This window comes from Harpia harpyja, chromosome 17 (assembly GCF_026419915.1).
Source record: "Harpia harpyja isolate bHarHar1 chromosome 17, bHarHar1 primary haplotype, whole genome shotgun sequence".
NCBI classification, from domain to species: domain Eukaryota; kingdom Metazoa; phylum Chordata; class Aves; order Accipitriformes; family Accipitridae; genus Harpia; species Harpia harpyja.
In genome coordinates this window covers 22,576,350-22,598,269 of record NC_068956.1, presented here as the reverse complement: position 1 = coordinate 22,598,269, position 21,920 = coordinate 22,576,350, and the positions used below count along the sequence as shown (strand labels likewise).

Genomic DNA, 21,920 nt, shown 5'->3' with positions numbered 1-21,920 from the left:
CAAGACTGGGTTTTATAAACTCCTTTGCAGGTGGAACTTGATTATTATTCTCCTTTTAAACTTCCTGAACATCAAGAAACATTTTCTGCTTTCAAACTTCACGCAACTAAGCTGACAAGACACCTTGCGCAATAGCATTTCTTTGTTTATAATCACTAATTGTCTTTCTTATCCTTGATGGAAAAATTTTATAAATCCTAAATTTAAGCTGCTAATTAGCCATGCCCTGTTCACTTCACAATGCCAAACCGTTCAGCAACAAACTCTAGGGCAGGCTGTTTCAGCTTCCTGACAGGAAGAAATGAGGTTATACTACTGGTACTTATTTAGGGGCCAGATGGCAAAACCACCTTGTAGTGTTATGGTAAGGTGAAAGATAACACCAACGCAGGACAGAACTGACCTGTGAGCAACCCATGGAGAGCTCTAACAGTTTAAGAACAGAGATAAAAGTCTGGAAAACAGAAGTCTTCTAGTTTCTATTCTCAGATCAGTAAATGATATGCCGTGTGGAAAAAAACATTGAGGACGATGTTGTTGGTTACTTCTTCCCCCATATTCCCTACCTACAAATACGGCTGCCTACACATACACAGCTACATGAGCAGGGGGTGAGTTTCCAAGGTTTCATCAAAATTTCAGACTCCAGAACCTCACATTTCTGCAAAACAAACTGCAGCTGTAAGGAGCCTGGCCATATCCCTATCTTGACGTTTGCTAACGTGCCTCACAGGGACCTTGTGAGAATTCACTAGCTGGGACAGGAGTTCACACAAAAAGATGGCTCACAGCCCATCTATTTCTACTCCTATAATCATGGGTATCAGAGCTGGCCCTTACGTTCGCTCCTTTACTTGATACAAGAGTACGCAGAGCAGAGCATAAGCTAAGAAGATGATGCAAGAGACTCTGAAAGACATGCTGCAAGTGCATCTTCTCTTACCTCCGGCCATATTCTGTCTCCAAAGAAACTTAGAGACTGCCTTGGAAGCAGTCTTTTCAACTCCCTCCTATTTGTATGTTTATTAAGCACACATTTATCTTTTTCCAGGGAGACAATAGCAATGCTTGACTTTTTACATCAGAGAGTCCCATCTCCAGCCTCTACGTTACACCCAGTCATTTATGAAAGGCATCTTTTTTTCCTCCCAGTTGGCAGGCAGTTTAAGTTCTGCACTGATTGGTGACAATTTAAGACAATTTTCCTCTGATTTTTCTCCTTCCACTCTCTGCACTGCCCAGCTCTGCTAGGTTTCATCCACCCCACTTAAGTTTGGGAGCACTGCCTGACACGTTAGCAGATGCAGCTCAAAACCAGCCCATGCAATAACATTGCTCTGAATCTCCATCACCTTTCTGCCCACGGTGCTTGCCCAGACAGATCTGCTTCAGGTGAAATGCTGATGCAATTCTTACCGAAAAGATATCCCCCTGCTTTTTTCCAGTTTAGCAAAAGACATAGAAAATATTGATGGTTTTGGTCTTCCTGGAATTTTCTCACACCCTTTCTAGGAATAAGAAAGGACATCTTTTTGCAACCCTGTTATTACACATGTGCATGGTTATAAGAAAATGCTCTGAAGGGACATCAAGCAAATAATACCAATTTTCAAAATTCTATAGCAATGTATTTATACAAATTACAGAATTCTGTATGTATTTACACACCATTACAGAATATCAAGTAAATAACACCAATTGTTCCTTTGTTTCTCCCTCAGATTTTTCTTCAAGTGAGTTTTAGTGCTTCAGAAAGGTGCCAGATTGACAGCACTAGAAAATGAAGACTTTTGTTTGTCCAGAGCACAGGAGGAGTGGCACTGCAAGCCTCCCTGCCTTGCCGTGTCAGCTCTCTCCAGCCCTGTTTTAGCAGGATCACGTAAGGAGCGGGAGAACATCCGTACCCCTTCACACATTGGCAAAGGAGCTAAGCAGCACCCAGGTGACCATGGTTTTGCCCATCCCCCGCCAGAAAACAAATAGAAATAACTCATTTTACACAAGTGACTGAACAGAATCTGTTGTTCACTACCCGAAACAGGCCAAATTTGACCCAGTGAACCTGCAGAGAGCAGCAAACTGCCAACTCCTGGACCATCCAGTCTCGCAATAATGCCTATGTTGAATTACATGTTTCTATATTTACATAAAGTCAGTATTTACACACCATTACGGGTTATTCGAGTAAATCGGTTACAGTTTATTTATATGGACTGCCATAAACTCATAACATTTTTCTTGGGTTTAATCCTTTCTTTAGAAAAATACAAAAAAATAAATTAAATAAAACATGTTAACTAGTAGTAATGACTTGCCTATTACTAAAAATCCAAGTCAATTTAACATTAAGACTCAAACCATGGCCTAGTATTGTGGCCTCAACTCATAGTAATTTTAACCTTTGCGATTAATTTCCCGGTGTATGTCAGGTTTACTGACAAAGCAGAGAGTTGTAACCTCCCCTCCTTGCAGTAGGATTGGTCTGTTTAACACTGAGCAATGAACCCTAGTCCTCCCCAGAAGCTTGCTTTCTTCTCCTACGGTCCGGCATGGCTTTGCACTGCCCGGACAAATGATTCGGCACCCGGTTGACCTGCAAACTGCCTGCAGGTCTCAGCAGCTCTGAAGGGTTAAAAACAAACTCGTGGGCCGCAGTCGAAGGCTGTAAATTCCCAGGCAATAACAGTCCCTAGACAAGTATGTCTAACTGCATCCTACAAATCAACTAACGTAATTTATGTATCTTTATCATTCATAAACAATTATAATAAAATGCCACGTTTTATTTAAGATTGCTGATATCGCTGGTTGATACGTGGCCCCTGCTACCTGCTCGAGTACAGAAAGGTCACGTTCATTCAGGACACCAAGCCAGAGGTTGTTCCAGAACAGAATTACGTTTCAAATAATATATATCACATGGACAAGAGTGCCTCAGAGCAAAAATTACTTAATAACGAATAGGCTACAAACTTATGTATAGCTCCTCCAAAGTACGTCTGTGCTCAGCCTCCGTGCCTCTGCGGACAGCCAGGGGTGTCAGGACCAGCCACGCTCCCAACAGATCCCATGGCAAAGGTTACACTCAACATAATGGCACCGGATTCAAATCCTAAGGGATACAACAACTACAAAATGCATTTGTCATATGGACCTTACATGATTTTTCTCTCTTTTTTTTTTTTTTTCCTTTAGGGTACTGGGGAAAAAATGCCTCTTCCTAAGGGTTAATTCCCAAATGGTAACTGCTAATCAACGTGTTTGCGTGCTTAACATAAAATGCTACAATCCCTTAAATATTACATACTGTCAGCTCACTTACGGTTCATGAATATTTGAACATACTTTAGGAAAAAAAAAAAACCAAGTCTAATACTGTCCCCCTCATTGTCATTATTGATAGAGATTTATTAGTTTCATTTTGCAAGTTTTACTTTAGGAAGGGTGCTAATATCATGTATTATGACAGTTCACACTGAAAGCAATTTTCCATAAAAGATGTTACAATGACCCCTATGGAACTTGTATAATTTCATAGTAGATAGTCAAGTGCACAAGTAAACATGTTTACAAGAGTGATCCTGTTAACCTGGTTCTTGCCCTCTGAAACCGTTATGTGCTATTTGTGGAATCTTAAAATTAGTACAATTGTTGATATTACTTATGTTGTTTCTGGCATTCTGCTTTAGGAAAAAAAAAAAAAAAGCATATTTATCATTTAGCTTTGGTATAATCTGCAATAGGTTTTAACAAGTAGAATATATTCCAACCCCTATATTTTCCACAGCTGTGAAGTTTACAAGGATGTAAGAAGTCACTTATCAGAGAGGAAATATTACAGACACATAAAAAAAGTTGAAGACCCAGTTTTCTCTTTAATCCTCTGGGGGTAAGCTATGAAACAAGCAGTCAGAAGAGTGAGGACTCAGTGTCATGAGTGGTGTGCATACTTGTACAATAATACGGGCACAAAAGAGATTGTCGCCTTTAGTACATGAGGGTCACTAGAATTTATTATTATTATTACCTTTTTATTGGTTTTTTTTTTTTTTATCCATGCACCTTTATATTTACTTGCATGAATTTACCACAGGTTCATAGTGGCCTTTGCCATTTTAATGCTTACAGAGCCTAAAGCTTCCAAAATGCCTATCTGGCCTGTACATATTTCATTAAAAATAAACTCTATATAATAAATAAATATATAAAATAAATAAAATGTTGCCTTTGGAATTTCTATAAATAAATTTAACTTTTTATTTTTATTTTTTTACTAAGAGGTCTTTGCTTTAAACTCAGTGGGGTAAGACCCAGAGAGCGATTAACTGAAAAGTCTCTTGTTTAAGTAAGACTGCACCCTCCATGCCTTTGTAAATGCAGCGTACACTTGAGCAGGCCACCAGCCAAAAATCCTGATGAATCAAAGTATGGCAGCTATGCTGATATATGACGAAGTACAACTGATCAAAAATTTAAAAGCGTGTCTATTCCCCAGCATGCATCAGGCCTTCCTCCTCCTCCTCCTCCTTCCCTTGGCTCCTCTCTCGCACGCTCTCACTCCCATTCATCCTCTCCCTTTCTCTCTCTCTCTCGCACTCACTCTCTCGCGCTCCCTCTCGTACTAAATCAAGCGAGTGGGCATAGGCTCTCCTCCAGGAGGACAAACCTTTAAGTGCAGAACAAAATCAGCATGTTCCATCCAAGCCTCCATCATACATTATGCATGCGACAAAGTTTGGCAACAGTGGAGCTGATGTGATGACACAGCTAATCAATAAGAACCCACCGCATGAAACCTTTATAGTGGTTACTTTTTAAGGGCTCAAGTGAAGGAATTGTCTTTGTCAACTTTGGCTTAAAATATCCTTATATAGTTCTGGTACTTTCTCAGGGTCCACTGGTCTAGGTAAAAAATGTGTAAATTTTTGATGCCGTTTAGTCCTAGTCCCTTCTCTTGGAGTCCCATCTTTATTTAACGCAACGTAGTATCGTCTTCCAGTGTCCACGTGTTTATATAGATTTGATGAATATGTGTTATACCAGTTTTCTTCAAACTGCTCTCTGAATACACACTCCTGGGTTAATTTTTCCTACAGAAAGAAAAAGAAAAAGCAGTAAGGAGATAGATAGCCACAAAAATAAGCTATTTTTAAAAGAATTACTATTTTCACAGCTTGAAATCAGTACCTCCTTGGTCAATTCGCAACATGAACCATTTCAACATTCCCAGTTTCAGCTGGGTAAAGCTGTATTGCTGGGTATTTCATTAAGCAGTCACAAGGGTGGATAACACTACGTGAAGCAAAAACAATTCTCCAAAAGCCACGTTGCCCAAATCAAAACAGCAACAACAAAACTGAAAATAGGTATTTTAATTTCTGATCATTCCCAAGCAGCTCATAAGACATTACTGGACTTGTATAATTAATTGCTTCAATCATGAGTGCAGGCATTCAAATAAACAGACATAAGTAAAGAAAACTACAACTGGTTTGCAGGGCTGTAATACAATTTAGGGCCTTAAAATCTCTATGTCTTTTCATTGCATGGAGATCTTGATGCACTTCATTAATTTTAAAAGATACAATTTACTACCCTTCTTTCGGTTTATTATTTGTATCACGGAACCACAACCCAAGAGAGCATCAAACAGGAGCACAAACCCCACGTGCTGAGATGCAGTCAGGCAAGGAAACTCCTCTGGGCTTGCTTTACTAGGGTTGTCCTCCTGTCCTACTGACGGGACCCACTGAAGACATCAACCATTCATGAGATTCCCCCTGCCACAGACTCCCACTCCTTCCAGTTCACCCACTTATTGAGTCTGTGTGTACCCCTCCACACCCTTTTGGTCTAAATAGATGGGGTTTGCTTAAAAAGCAGCCACCTGATAACATGATTCATTTTAGGAAGGACTCACACAAGTGACTGAGCTGGAAGACTGGAAAAAAGGTGGTGAGCTCTAGCATGGGAGAGCTGATGGAAAGCTGGGGAAAAATGAGCCTGGAAATAGTCTTTTCAGCTGGCACAAAAAATACTATAATGATAATTTAACACATTTTTTGTAACAAGAGTTGTCACTTGAATAGCACTCACTTGACCAAACCCAGCTTCCAGCTGAGGATCCATTTCTAATTCTTACAAAGCTCCACACAACACAGACTTCTGTGCACGTATTTTATAGACATTAGATCTTAAAACAGTCCTTTTAGAAAGATACACAGAGAAGGGAAAACGAAGACCCAGGCCCAGATGCAGCAGAGCACTTACAGCACCTAAGCCGTAAATGTGTGCCTGAACACAACTAAGGAGCCGCAGCTCAAGCTGCAGTGCCCCCAAGAAGCCACCATCCATGGCTTAATCCAGAACTTCCCAAAACCCACCATCACCAAAGCTTGCAGCTTGCCCTGGGACTGCAGGCGCCTTTGGGGCCGCCTCTGCTGCTCAGGACTCAGCTCACAACCTTTTCCCAAAGCGATGTGCTTCAGCCCAGATGTTTCGCTGCTGCATCGCATGGCAAGCACGCTGCTCCCGGGGCAGAGCTCTGCAGCCCGCCGGGGTTGGGGACCAGGGTCCCAGTCAGGTCCAAGGAGCCCTATGCACCCTACAAGAGTCACCCAGGAACCATCCCACGTGGGGAGAGCAACCCCTGCGCACGTGGGGAGAGCAAGCCAGCACCCCTCTGCACCCCTGCAAACCGGGTGCTGGGCTGCAAAGCCGGGTCCTCCTCAGCGCCCAAAGGTTTGGGATTTGGAGGTTTTTTGTCAATGCAACCTGTGGCAACTCCACTAGGCAAGAAAGGCAGCAAGTAAGCAGCTCCTGAGTTCCCCTTTGATGGGCGTTGGGAACCTCATCACCCCTCAGGAAGGAGAAATCCCCAAGAGGACCAGGTTTTGGATGTTAAACACTTGAGTATTCACTGCGGCAGCGGCCGTGTCCCTGTGTGGACACGGGTGGCTGTGGCTTGCGCAGTTGCAGGAGGAGCCTGTGGCGGGGAAGAAGACAGCAGTGCCGTTCCTCACACCCTCTCCTGCGCTTCGGCCGGAGACTGCCCTCCCTGCGGGTCCAGCTGAGCAGTGTGCGCAGAATCATGGGCACATGCGCAGGCCGGCTGTATATGACAATTTATTTTAGAGACGTTTCTGACTATAACCTTTTTAATGTGCAAAGTAGTTCAAACACAGCAACACTCCACACTGGTTATAGGGAAAAGAGGCACAAATCTGTTTACATTAAATCCGTATCTATGGGCCAGATCCTGCAACCTCCTATTGGTAATTGCCTCTATGTTCTTTGACAGCTAGAATATTACTGGACCTCAGCAGGAGCTGGAAGTTACACACATTACAGTAGCCCCCTTGTACAGCCTCAGTGTACAAACTATTATAAAAACTATTCAGCTGCTATAAAGATTGTCTTTAAGTACAGCTTTCCTTAGTGTTTTATTTTGCATGAGGCTTAAAATCACTTCGTTTGCTTTAAGGCAGAAGCAGATGCTAAGGGGTATTATATACTGGGCCTATAGGTCCATGGGGAAAGAGAAACTAATTCAAATTGTTTTCCTGCTCGCAGAAGGTAATAGGATCACATGACAAGCACTGCAGAAGCACTCCCTGCTAAAAATAGCAACATTTTAGGAAGATATTTCAGTCCTGTCTTCAATTCATTAATTATTCACTTCATCTGCATTTTTTTTAGCATCATCATAAATTTCTATCTTTGCAAGAACAGTACTTCCCCATGCCCTGAAGGAGAAATTTTAAAATAGCCTTTCTTTATCTGGCAGGTTTGATGGATCATGACAGTGCTATGGTACGCTTAACTAGCAGACCTTGAATAAGGGGTTTGCATTGTACTGTGCTCTGGATGAGTTCAATGGATTTCAACCTTACAAATTCAATCTCTATTTTACAAGCTTATCCTAGTTTTACTTTTCATCGTCTTATAACACAGCTACATCTCTTTTGTCCTTCATCAAAATTCTCAGAAATTCATGTGTAGACAGCAGGCAAATACTTTAACATGAACTTGACAGAGCAGTCAGGATGTAGGTTCAGCTATGTAGGGCCACTAACAATCACACTTTCAGAGAAGTGAAATAATTTCTTTATAAATTCATCAAACTGTTTCCTTCTAGGACACCTAGAAATTCTGGTTGTAGTCAGAGACCACTGGAGTAAATCGGTGTCAGTGACTTTGGATCAGGCCCTGTAAATAATGTGGGGACCAAAATCCCAGCATATCCTTCTTCCCATGCCCTGGGAGATCCTTACGATAACGGCTCATCTAGTACCACGACAGACAGAAACCATTATCTGCTAGGATAGTCATCTATGTACAATCATAGAATAATTAAGGTTGGAAAAGACCTTTAAGATCATTGAGTCCAACTGCGAACCTAACACTGCCAAGTCCACTACTAAACCATGTACTACCACAACACTACTTAACGCTGGCTTACACTCATGTTTTGAGCACACGTGCCTTTATTCAAGCCAGAAATGAGCATAATACAGGGGTGAGGCTGGTCCATCCTGCCAAAAAGCACCTTCTTGCCTCACCAGCTTGGGATGGGAAAGTCTTGCTGAAAGCCAACTCTCCCAGTATGCGAAGGAGACGGTGTTTCCTGATCACAAGTGGCTTGCGTTTCCCCTTCTGCCTATGACTTTCAGAAAGTCCCTCTACGCACTATCGAAAAGCAAGGTTTAGCCCTAGAATGCAGTGATTTTTGCATACTTTTATGCTAGCAACTGACTCCTCTATCATTTTTGCAGTGCCAATATTTCCTTGCACCAAACTTAATGTCACCAGACATCTTTCTTGAAGGCTGACACAAAAACCAAACCTACCCAACTGGAACAGCTATGGAAAGTAACCTGCATTCCTGTGAAAGGGGAGGCTGCCTGCCTTGACCAAATCATTTAATTCAGGGGCCAAGTAAAAAGGTGACCTCAAAATTATATAAATCAGATGTTGCACCACATACCACACATTTTCTGTGAGGACTGTTCATAGAGTATTCCACTACAAAGTGATTGATTCTCATTTTACTACATTTCCACGCTTTACCTGGGGGTTTTTTACCCTGTTATTTAAGTTGGAACATTCAAAAAATTGAAATGTGCAAAGACACACATATCACAAGGGCAGAAACCCAAGGCAGATTTAATTCAGAAGTCTGCTAATGCCTGGTCAGTGTTAGCAAGTCCAGAATCCCTTTTCCTTCCTACATTCTCCACGATCTAAGCAGGGAGAAAAATAATTATGTTATCCTATTTCCAGGTAGATCGATTAAAAGTGAGATTGTAAATTCATAAAGTACATAGTTACAGCCACCACAACAAAAGATTTGCCAGCTTGTTTAAAAAGAGATATCCCTGTGAAGCAGCTAATTGGAAATAAGTGGAAATAGGCAAAGCACATGTACACTGCCCAGAGAATGGTTTCATGACTCTAAAGAATGGTAAGACATTTGTGCTGCTTAATAGTTGAAAGCACAGTAGAGTCCTGTATAAAACACATCAATATTCTTTTTTTCTTTTAAATAACCTAGCAGAGCTAAAACTCCAATTTATTTTGTAACCTGACAAAAGGAAACCTCTTCAGACCATCATTCCTAAAATCACAACAAATACATTTCATGTCTAGCAAACTCTTCAGTTCTATGCCATGTATAGTTTTCCCTCTTGCAAACTGCTACACTGACTCAATAGAGACACTTCTAATCCAGAAGTCCAAACAACTATTAACAAGAAGTATATCTGGTGTAGTCAGCACTTCCTACATACCTGCTGCACATTATCACTGTGTTAATCCACCCTGTCGTAAGAAAATCATGTCTGAATATATAGTCTCCTAAATAAGTTCATGCAAATCCTTCATTACGGCTATATGACATTAATAAAAACTGGATAGGTATTGAAGAGAAACAACAACAACAAAAAAACCCCTATTGTCTTCCAAAGTGGTTTTCTTTGCTGATCTGCCTACAAACAGACATATTTTACATGCAGTTGGCCCTTCCTATGCTGTAATGCAAACAGCCTCTGGAACATACGACGTTCAGCTAATAATTAACACTCATGCAGAGTCGTCATAAATAAAGGTGCAGTTTAGCATTTGCTGTGGTGTTGTCTGATCTCCCATGCTAAGCCTGTTAGTCTCTGGCTGGGTGGGCAACCTCCAGCCACAATGAGAAGCCAAATACTGGTGTCCGAGCAGCACCACTTTCCTTTCCAAGTCAGACAGCAGCGCGAGGCAAGCCCTGCACATGGAGTGTCTGACTTGGTGAACGTCGCAGAGTTTTCTTTGAACAGTTTCTCCAAGCAGTGTTTTTTTCAGAATGCTTTGTTTAATAACTTGACAGAACATGGAAAAAAAGAACAAAAAAAAAAATCTGCCAAAAGGACTAGCTGACTCTTTTTTTGTGTTTGTGTCAGTGCTTCTCCACGAGCACTTCAGAAAGACAGCAGGAAACCCTGCAGGGCCAGAAGGGAGACCAAGCAAATAGCCAGGCACCCACGCTGCCGCTCACGTGCATTTCATACTCCATGGCACTTTTTATAAGATGAGGGAAATTAGGCAAGGTGTCCTGGCAGAACCACAGTTGGGCAATTGCATTCTCCCTACCTGAGGTCACCTTGTACCTTCACAGAGATGGAGTATTCATCTTAGTTTCTCCTCCTAAACTTCTAGTTGATTTGTATAAAGTTTTTATTATACATAAATCCCCACTTAGCCAAAAAAAAAAAAAAAGTGTGACTGTTCTGTACTGCTGCCATGGAGCGGTTATAAGAGTGCTTAAAGATTAATATCGTTCATACAAAAATCTTGTAAAGTTCCCAAGACCTGGCAGGACCTGGTCCCCTTGGGAGCGTTATCATCAAAAACTGCAATAGCTACACAGATACAGGCACCGTGGTGCTTCCACGTCTCGATGAAGGTGGCAGAAAAGCAACGCTTCCTGAACAAAGCAAGCAGACTCCAGAATCAACAATAAAACCCCAGGAGACTGTCAGTGCAGCAGGGATTTCATTGCTTCTCCCCTTTGCCCCATTGCCCTCTTTTCCCGCTCCCTTGCTCTCCACACCATCATGGACCTCCTCTGGAGGGACCAGACTGGGATCCAGCACTACGCTATCCCAGGGTTGTTTACAGAGCTCTTCTGACATGAGCTGCAGGAGGATGAGATGCCAATTAAGCCTCCATCCATTTTTGCCACTGCCAAATCCACAGCTCTTGGTTTTACTGATATCCACTCCTTTGAGATTTCAAGTTTGCAGCATCTGTCGAGCTTTAAGCATGCCCTCCCTGGGCATGAAATCATTATAGGAAGAGCAACCCCACTGCGCCTGAGCTCGCATCTGCCAGCACAGGCTGCCTACCAGCAGCCATGCTTATGTCCATAAAGGTTTGATTTAGATCTGCCCAGCCAAGTGCATTAGATGAAAACTCATTTTCACCTAACACCCAGGGTCTGCTCGTGCTGCTGTTGGAAGTCATGACAAAGCTCCAGGGACAGGCCTCGGGCCACGTAAGCTGTCACAGCACCATTTTTCTGGAAGCTGAAGAGCTTCCTTCACGCCACAACAGAGCAGGACCAGGACAAAGTCAACTCTTAAAAAAAAAAACACAAACAAGCAGGTGTGTTCCCCTCCCTCCCGCGCCAGCAGGACCGGGCCCACACTGTGCCATTTACTAGTTACACTTCTGACCTCTATTTTATTTTTGGTTTCCCTGGCACAATCAAGAACTGCAGTCATCAATGTTATCTAAGCATCTAATTCATAACGCTTGGCTGAACCCTTCCAAGAATCAGAAAGCAAGGTGGTATGCAATCTGATACAGGGGCCGGAGCCAATTTTTAAAGAAGACGGGAGAAAAGTTCCCATCAGCTTCAATGGAACTTGGATCAGGCTTGCAATGATAAAAAGGCAACAAATATTTTAAGACACTAAAAGAACCATTTCAGGCACGCTCAGATTTACTGAAAGCTGTAACTTGACCTACCCCGCTCCCCACTCCACAAATTCTCTTCTATCAAAAGACAACGTGTGTGTCAAACCAGGGCTGTCATCCTACAGCTACACACACACTCTTTAGCCTGAAATACCAGTTAAGCTTTTAACTGAATAGAGATTTTTAAATAAAACATGCTTTCCTTAAATACAACTAAGATGGAGCATAGCATCATGTTTTGTCAGTATTTTTTACTTTGTTTTGTGGTTCTCTAAGCACAGAACACCAGGTTAAAGGAAAGAGAGCCCTCCTTCAGCAGAAAGTGCTGCCTTTTGCAAGAGCAGCTAAACTCACACGCATGCTAAACTCACACAGACGTTGTAAAGTGGGTGGTAAAAAGTACTTGATCTGCATGAGTCTCTACACTCAGTGAGTACCCCCCAAACTGGATTTACCCATCATCAGAGAAGCACCTTATCCCTCAGCTACAAGGCATCATCACAAAAACAGCAGAACGCTAGGGCTCTTCATAAAACACTTTGTCACAGGGACCAAATAATTATAATACATATGTAGTGACAAAAATGTACGCTCTAAAAGTACTTCATGTTTTATTCTTTCAGCAAGATGATTTGGTCAAGGACTGATGAACAAAAGCCTGCCTCTACATTTTATTACTGATTTTATGTAAAGCTACCTGCTAGGTACTAGTTCAGAGGACAGGGATATTACTGACCATGTTGTCACTCTGGATGGGGGTCATCAAACAAAGCATCACAGGCTATCGCATTTTGGAAAGATCCTGTCCTACTCACTGAAATGCCAAACATCCACTGGAGTCTTGGAAACCAATAAATTTGCCAGAGAGATTTTAAAATCTACAGTGCTTTGGTGGGCAGTGCAGAAAAGGGTTGGCACTCTAAGATCTTTACCCAGCAGGACTTGATTGCATATTCAGTTTAAGTTGTTTAAAAATGAGACCTTTTAGTTTCCCCCTTTTTTTGGACACAAAGGAAGGACAGCATTTCAAAGAGCTGCTACTGAAGAAAAGATGTCACGTTTGCCCTTTTAGACAGCAGTGCTCCTCTGTTGGCAAACATTTCTCATAAGCGGTCTCTCCAGAGATGACTCTGCACGCTTCCCTCATTCCTTTTCCCAGAGGCAATCCCACCGTAAAGTCATGGATCTAGATACACAATTTTTAGTATTTCACTTTCTGAGTAAGACAAAAAAGATTTCCGTAAGATTTCTCAGAAAATCCACGTATTTTTGGTGTTGCTATGCCTTGACTTAAGTTCTCAGTGATACAGCTGACCCAGCCTTTGGGAAACGCTGGAGGGAGTGGGGTGGCTGTGCTCCTCCGCCAGCCCCCTGCTCCTCACACACACAGGCACATCAGTAGACCTGTCTTTCAATGGGTCAAAGTTTAGCCATGCAGTTAATTTCAGGTTTGATGAAAGAAGTTGTCAATCTGTCTGAAAAAAATATATAATAACAACTTCAACAGAACTGGTGACTGAAGAGCTCGAAGACCAGGCAGTTGGTCTACCAGGTACCAGCAGCACACAGACCTTGCAAAGAATTCAGATTTTTAAAGTATAAAGAGAAAAAAAAACAAAAAAACCCCCATGATTTTGTTTAAATTTTACAACATTTGTATATTCTAAAATGACTCAAAGGATTTTCCTGAAGCCTTCCCCAATAAGTTTCCTGTTCTGAGTACAGATGATACACTAGACGCTGTCCTAACAAAGGCATCAGCAAGCCAAAATCCCCCTTGCTATGCAAAAGCAATAAACATTTACATGTTAAAAGACTGTCTTTAGATTGCAGACTCTCAAGGGCAGGAACCCTGTCTAGATTTAGGGTTTTAAGATGATGAATACAGTAGAGCTCTTATCTTGATCAGGGTCTGCTGACCCAACCATAAAATTAATTGGTGGTTTTACAGGAGCGGGTCCAATCCTGATTCCATTGAAGTCAATGGTATTTCAACCGTAATCGAATCAAGTCAAATTCTCCTGAGTCACAGTTGCCTGCATAATTGTGTTAAATTTGAAGAGTAAAGTTTAGCAGATTAAAGATGGACAGCCTGGGCCAGACCTCAAAAGCATGCAGCATCCACACCAGAAGCCAAGTTTTCCTTAGCAGCAGTCGTGGAACACGAATATAAAATCTGATCTTCAAATCAAAAGTAACAGCAGAGGTCTGCCTTTATAAAAGGAATGAAAAAGAAACCAAGGGGCTTTATAGAAGGGGGAAAAATGGATTTGCACTGTAACAAGCTTTATTTCTTAAGCTTTTTGAATGTGACACAAATGAACTGCATTACTGCACATCACCAAATCAGCCTGAGCACATTCAAGCTGCAAAGCAAACCTCAACCTAGACAAAATACCTAACGAAGTCCCCGCAGGGCAGACTTTTTCTACTCTGTCTTTGAAAATGATGAATGGTAAAGTGGGAAAGACTGCCACATTCACGTCCCACTGGCTCCTGAGTCAGAAACAGAGCACATCAGATCTTTATCTGATGCAGCGAATAATCCCCAAGCATCTCGCAGTATGTTGCTGCTGCTGATGCTCTTTGAGCATGTCACTTCAACACAGTATTCTCAGATCAGCTGAAGACGCTGACCCTTTTCACACCTCCGTTATCGTTAACACGGCTAGCTCCAGAAACGTGCAGGGCTGCAGCGACTGGGGAGCTACACAACTGCAAACAAGTGAACCTGAAGACATTCAAGCTGAACGTGCCCCACGCTTGCTCGCTGGGTAGGATTCGGGTTTGCGATACAGTTATGCCACTTTAACAACTACCCGCTTTCAACAGCGCGGTACTCAACCCCTCTCCCATCCCACACTGCGGCTGATTCCCCCACTGAGCGCTAGTGCTTGCCAAACAGGCAACAAGCCAGTTCAGGGAGCTAAACCGGCAGAGAAGCAACCATACAAAAAAAAAAAAAAAAAAAGGCAAGCTTTCTTGCCTGGCTTTAGATCCCTAAATTAGCCTCCTGAGAGGGTCAGATGAGTGCTGGTGCCAGAGCAAGGAAGGAAGCAGAAGCACGCAGCAGAGGCAGGGAACCAGGACTGCCCTTTCTGGAAGGGGGTTTCTGCAAGGTGTTAGATCACCTTGGCTGCCTCCTCAAGCAGCACCTCCAATCTCCCATTTTTGTAAGAATACAAAATTCCAGACATCTTTAATTAGCGGAAAGCAATCATTAAATTAAGGTTTGAGTAGGATCTTGCTTTACCAAAGCTTAGCTTTATATATACACACATATATATATCATTTATGTGGGAGATATGCTAATACTTTCCTGTTCCAGGCATGTAGTGAGAATCCAAGTTCAGCACAGAATTGCAGACCAAGGTAAGGACATCACTGAGGGTTTTCTCTTGTGTAAAATTATCCTCAGACCTAGTAAGCATCTGGAATGAAGTCCTCTGAGGAAAACCAAAGACCTGAGGAAAAGTCTAGTATCTATCCCACAGGACACTATTAGCAGGTGCCCCTCTTTGGTGACAGGTGTTATAATCTGTGGAATTCTGATTTAAAAAACAAACTGAAGCCTTTGTTTAAGAAGAACTACAACAGCTGCAGTTTCTCGCAGAGCTTTCTCCCATATTACCTGTGTTAAATGTATGGATTCATCTATCAATTCTTCCTACACCCCTACCCACATCTCAAAAGACCTTTCTCTTCTACAGAGCCCTTCGTACCTTGCTGAGTGAGTTGCAGTTTCTGCTCTCATCCCCAGCACTGGTACTTGTGAAGAACACCATTTAACAGTACCCAGCTGTCAGCAAGGCTGCCCATCCAAATTCAGAGAGAGGCTGTCTGCAAAGCTGATGTAGAGGAGGTTGTAGACAATCTTCCCAAGTAACTAAAGTTTCAGGGCTTTTCTCAGACCTACACCTTCCACAAAGAAAATGTACACAATTACAAAGCCGTTTCCTACCATACAGTGCAGAGAGAAAGCATTTATGCTTCATCTCCCACCTCCCTGCAAAAATTCCTCGGGCCAACTCAAAATCTCTCTTCCTCATGACCTGAAACTTCCTCATTATCCAGCCTAAGCTTTCTTGCGACCTGTTCAAACCAATTCATTCTTGTCCTCTATTTCAAGGACTTTTTTTCTCTCAAGGACTTTTTTTCTCTCCTTGGTGTTAAACCTCAATGTATTTACAGAGGCCAAGAGCATTTTCATTCTGCAGGCTAAATAAGCCAAGATCTTTAGGCCCTATCATTTGACAGTCTTTTCATCCCTCTGATCATCCCACCAAGCTCTTTCTGCACCTGTTTCGGTTTCAATTCATCTTTTTTAACACTAGTGACCAACTGCACTTTGCATTTACACTAGATCCTACCAGCGCCATATGCAGTGGCACCGATAGAGCTCTCCCTGAGCCCCGTGTGTAAACATTTTGGGCACTTCAGGTCACCAAGTCCCTTCTGTGAGGCTGCCTTCTGTGCTGAAAATGCTTCCCAACTTTGCAACAATTTCAGTAACACACTGCTACTTTTTTATGACAAGATGTTTAATGTCCCTAATAAAAGGGAATAAAACCAGTCCAAGGACCAATCCATAAAAACTCCACTAACAGCTTCACTCCAGTCTAATACTTTTCAACACTCCCCATTGCTGTCTTCTCTTCAGTTTTTTCACCATCTATCATACAAAAGTCTTCTACTAATACCCATTTTACCCACTGTAGCAAATGCTCTCTTCTGCGGGTCATACCTAACACAGCCCTGCAAATTAGCACAACCATATTTCCCATTTCTAGAAAAAGAAATTCCTACCAAAAATAAAATACAAGGCTTGCTTGAAACTATTTATCCGGCTTCAGTAAACTCATCTTGCACGTACTTCCAGGTCCTCCTCTACTCTTTCATTTAAAAGCGTGTTCCTACGCCCCAAGCGCAACCCAAGTCACACTGATAGCCCTCCAGCTTCCGAGGTCGTGCCCCCGGCCAAACACAAACCACACGGCCGAAGGTCCGCAAACACTCGAGGCTGGCAAACATCTGCATTGCCTCGGAGAGAAGCAAACCCTCCCTTGCCGTGCTTGCTCCCACCTTTACAGCACAACCTGCAGTGACCTGGGAGGGAACCACTGCGGCTGAAGGCAGCCCTTCTGCTTGGCCAGATTGCTCTCCAGTTCTCCGCTTCAATCCACCGGGCAGCAACAGAAACACTTGTGCCAGCAAAAGGGAGGGGATGGACGGTCGGTGGGAAAATAGCCACTTCTTTCAGCAGCGGTGTCAGCTGCCCCCCCCGCTCCCTTCGTTCGTCACACGACGGGGAATCCCCCAGCCCCCTGTTACCACCCCAAGGAGACTGTCAGAAACACTGGCTAGCCCAGTTAGCAGCCACACTCAGGCTATATTGCATTTACATTCCTGCCTGAATACACCACGTTTGTAAAGACTCCTGTTCCCTTTTCATTTATATAGCTTAAAAAGTTTTTGCCTTATATTTTAGTATACATTTCAGGGCCCCAGTCAGCTTTTTTTGCAGCAATTTCCATTTTATCCCCATGCTTCTACACCTCTAAGATACGTGCTTTTCTGCAACCTGCCCTTCTCCCATTCCTCGCAGACCCTTTGTCAAGCACCCACAGCCTATTAGTCTCCAAATCCTTCCCAGCAGTTTCATGCTTGCCGGGATACCGTTTCCACAGGATTTCTGCATCTCTGACAAAGTTTCAAGCTTCCTTCACATTCAGAGCCATAAGCACCTTTTTGAACTGGTCCCCTTCAGATCTCAAAGTTTGGCCTTTCAAATTAACTACAGGCCTGCTTCTTGCAACTCTTCTGTTTAAAGCAGATTTACTCAGGAAGACACGAGTTGCTGTTACTGCTAAAAGACACCATCGGGTTTTTGATCACAGGAGTGCCAGGTTTTCCTGAGCAATGCTGCTCACGTGGAAAGCCTGACCACTCCTCGCAACTCAGGTGCCCCAGGAACTGCCCTCTGCCTCTCCACTATTTGTACCAGTTACCAAAAGGCACTTTATTATTTTACACACAAGCAGAAGGGTGTTAAACCTGCTGCCGTAGCCATTATCCCTCCTGGGATTTGACCACTCTCAGCCTAGAAGTCTGTGCCTTCACTCAGGGAAATTCCATTTAATTTGCCCTCCAAAAATTGTTGTGCGCTGCAGCTGTCCTGTTTCCAGGCTTACCTCAGCCATAGGCGCCCGCATGTACACGGACGGGCAGATAATCCAGATTATTTAAAAAAAAATAAAATCAATCAATCAGAGGCATATGGAATTGCTTTAGATTGGAGGTGTTTAACACTAACAGGAAAGTGCGAATGATACTGCAGTGTAATTTATTTATCATCTGTCCTATTCTTAGGTATCTGTAGCGACCATATAGTTGGCCCAAATGCTGTTCCAAACATGCACCTTCAACCTGTTTTTTTCTTCGCGTTGTTTCCGTGCACCTTGACCTACCATTTGAAGGGCTGAACAATTCCCTTCCCTTATTTGCATGGGAACATAAAAGATATTTTTAGACTGCAGCAAAACATATCCTTACCTACACCAAGCAATTTCCAGTAAACTATGAAAAATTGTCCCCTTTTTGTCAAAAATATTTCTGTTCACCCATCTTTGTAGCTGCATAGTCCTTCCAGGACTGTGGGGACCCAAACAAAAGCACAAAATACTGCAGGTGCAGCCCTGCTGGGACAATAAAGAGGCATATCGTCACCTCCCTGCACACTTACTGGGAAAACATGTTTCTTCAAGGACAGTACTCTCTCTCTCTCCTCCTCCACCTTCTCCCCAGTAGTTTTAGGAGCAAAAGGCACGTTTAGTGTCCCAAAACCACTGGGCCAAACAAGATTTCAGTTAATTTTCTGAAGGACAGCAATTTATTACCCTGTTACAAACAATCCTAAATCTCACTTTGCTGCACACATGCTCTAAGTCTGAAACCCAGAGGTGAGGAGCCTCCCTCCCTGGCTCCAGATCTGGGCTCTTCGGCTCTGTCCCAGCTGCTTTGTGGGCACACAAAGCCTCTCTCTCTCCCCTCCCCTCTCTTTCCAAGCACTCCCAGCCCTCTCCCCCTTCCCCAACAACTCCAACATCTCCCCTCCTGCCTGCCTCCTGCCCCCTGCACAGCTCCCCTTGTAGCTGCTCCAGATCTTCCAGCTCCCAGTTTTCCTCCTGAGCATCCAAGCTGAGCTGCCTGTTGCCACCTGTCAAGGACACAAGGAGCAATGGAGACACCAGCACTTCATAGAATCATAGAATGGTTTGAGTTGGAAGGGACGTTTAAAGGTCATCTAGTCCAACCCCCTGCAATGAGCAGAGACATCTTCAACTAGACCAGGTTGCTCAAAGCCCCATCCAACCTGACCTTGAACACTTCCAGGGATGGGGCATCTACCACTTCTCTGGGCAACCTGTTCCAGTGTTTCACCACCCTCACCATAAAAAATTTTTTCCTTATATCTAGTCTGAGAAGAGGAGCAGGGCAGTTCTGTGTCCATGGGAGATGGGTGGAGCAAGGATGCCAGCAGTGGGATGTAGCACAGCTCTCTACTGCAGGAGAGCCTGGGACAGCGAGGGCAGCTGAGGCGATGATGTCCCATGGTCCTGCTGTGCTCAAGGTAGCACAGGACTGTCTCAGAGGACAGCTTGCAGCGCGAACCATGGGTACCCCGTGGTTTGGGTGCTCATCACTGCCTGCCACGTGGGTGCCAACTGTTGATATTCCCAAGGGCAGCGGCACAGGGCAGTGTGAGGGTGGCGACGGCCCACGAAGGCCTGAAGGTCGTGGGACTGATCAGAAAGACCTCCCTCACTCCATGGCATGGCACCGAGGAGCACAGCTAAGACACATTTGCTAACACTCTTGCCAGAGGCGTTGGCAAAAGCCGTTTGGCACTCGGGAAGGAAAAAGGTCTTCATGTCTCGTCTTAACACCCTTCGGGTCCTATCTGTAGTTTGGATTTTTCCTCCTCTCCGATGACAAGCACAGTAGCTGTTGTGAAACATGATGAGTCATAGCTGCAGGCTGCAAGGGGAAGGCAAGGTAAAGGGAGAGCAGGAACAGAGCGAGACGGGAGGGAAAGCTGCTGTTGCTGACCAGCCTCCAAGTCATCGCTACGTAGCTACCACTGGCTTCTCTGCAGTACCACATCCATACATCTTCAGCTTTCGCTGGCTGAGTCTTTGGGGTGAGGGGGAACTTGAGAACAGCCACGCTATGTTATATGTTGCTGCCTGAGAGCAGCATGAGAGTCGCTGTGCTCTGAACCAGAAGATGCCGTAGAAACTGCTCCCTGTAACGGTGGCAAGTTGGGAAGAGTTTGTCAGGCAGCTAATCTAGGAGGAAAGCAACACTTTGAGAAGGCCAAGAGGAACATGTCTGGATCAAGATACACTGAAACTGCCTTTACTGTTGCCTTTCATGAAAATTGGCAGCAATCTCCCATGCTGGCTGCTCAGCTTCGCCATATGTCCCATCTTCAGTGGCACCACAAATATGCTGGGAAAAATCTTCCTGTGCCAAATGTTTCAAACACAAATATAGAAGGATAGAAGTCTTTTAGGTCTCTGATTTGATTCACACCTAACATATTTTTCATGGAGTAATTTGAATATAAATATGATAGTGTCATAGACACAGGGCATCTATTCCGGCAGTGTCAAGTGCTACAGCACTGAATGCCTGCAGAAACACACCTGCTTAGATCCACAATGCTGATGTAGAGCAGGACCAGGTATTTCTTAGGTTGCTATTCAGTTGTGCGTGGGAAACAGTTTTCCCACCTTAGAAAACACGTTCAGAGCCTCATAAGTGTACCTGCTCCATGACGAAGCTGGTGCTATTCACAGCCCTTAATGAAGAAACCAAGACAGAGGGACCCACCTCCCAGCACAGGCAGCATAAGGACAACTTGCTGTTCATAGAGAACAGTTCAACTCAAGTGACCACTCCACTTTATTCAGATGAAAAACTTGAACCTCAGCCTGTCACGTATCAGTCTCGAAACTAATTTCAGTTAAACTGATCTCCTCTCTCGCAGAAAGATAATTCTGTGCTGGATTGTGCCTTGCTTCTGGTTCAAACTGCAACATTTATTCCCATCAGAGAACCTCATTTTCAATTAATTGCTTTTTTTTGACCAAAACCAAAAGCAAAACACTGTCACTTAAAAATGTCCAGCCAATTCTACACAAAAATCTGCTCTGAGGCCTGCTTATCTCAGTGTTTCTACGAGAGCTGACAGTTGCTGAAATATAGGCACTAGGATTGGTAGTGTTGACAAGGCTTTAAAGCATCATCACACTGAGTAGCCATTAGAGGTTATATTTCATTGGAAGTAATGTAATTCAATTACCATCACTCTTCAGTATGTCCCATCTCTGGAGGCTGACAATAAGCCATATCATCCATCAGATTTTAACCTGAACTTTGCATTCTGGCCCTATAGACTGCCAGTTCTCCATTATGAATGGCTTCATATTTTTAGCGTCATTTCTTAGGGAAAAGAGGTTATCCAATTATATTGTACATCCATCTCCCTGCCTGTCTGTCCTTCCTTAGCTTTTCAACCAGTTTCAATCAGGAGGCAAAGGTCTTCAAGAAAATTAAGTTCCTATCAGTTTTGCAACTAATCAGAGGCAGGGTAAAAAAGAGAAATCATTTGCATGTCCCACTTGGGAGTGATGAGCTATGTAATCCCTGCAAACTGACAATCCGGTGAGCTTGGACAGCTAACGCTGTCTCTTTCTCCATGCAAGAAACACAAAAGGCTGGGGAATTTGTGTTACTGCAGGGACAGAAGGTCAGGGAGACCCATGTCTTGGGCTGAGAGACACAAACCCCTAGGAAGGCAGGCTCCTTTAGAACTGCTGCTCATGGAGCAACTATTTTATTAATGCAGCGAGCTTAGCAATTTACAAAGAATTTCTTGTGCATATTTCTTCAGCAAA

The 21,920-nt window shown here is 43.5% G+C and overlaps 1 protein-coding gene across 2 annotated transcripts in view; it reads right to left on the bottom strand.

Moving 5' to 3' along the window:
* Positions 1-1,606: 1,606 nt before the first annotated feature.
* The window catches only part of FGF9 (fibroblast growth factor 9), a 56,968-nt gene continuing 36,654 nt past the window's right edge, over positions 1,607-21,920 (bottom strand). For both annotated transcript variants that reach the window (XM_052812596.1, XM_052812595.1), the window contains exon 3: positions 1,607-5,090. In XM_052812596.1, the coding sequence (XP_052668556.1) occupies positions 4,845-5,090 (246 nt within the window). In that variant the 3' untranslated portion in view covers positions 1,607-4,844. The remainder of the gene's footprint in view (positions 5,091-21,920) is intronic.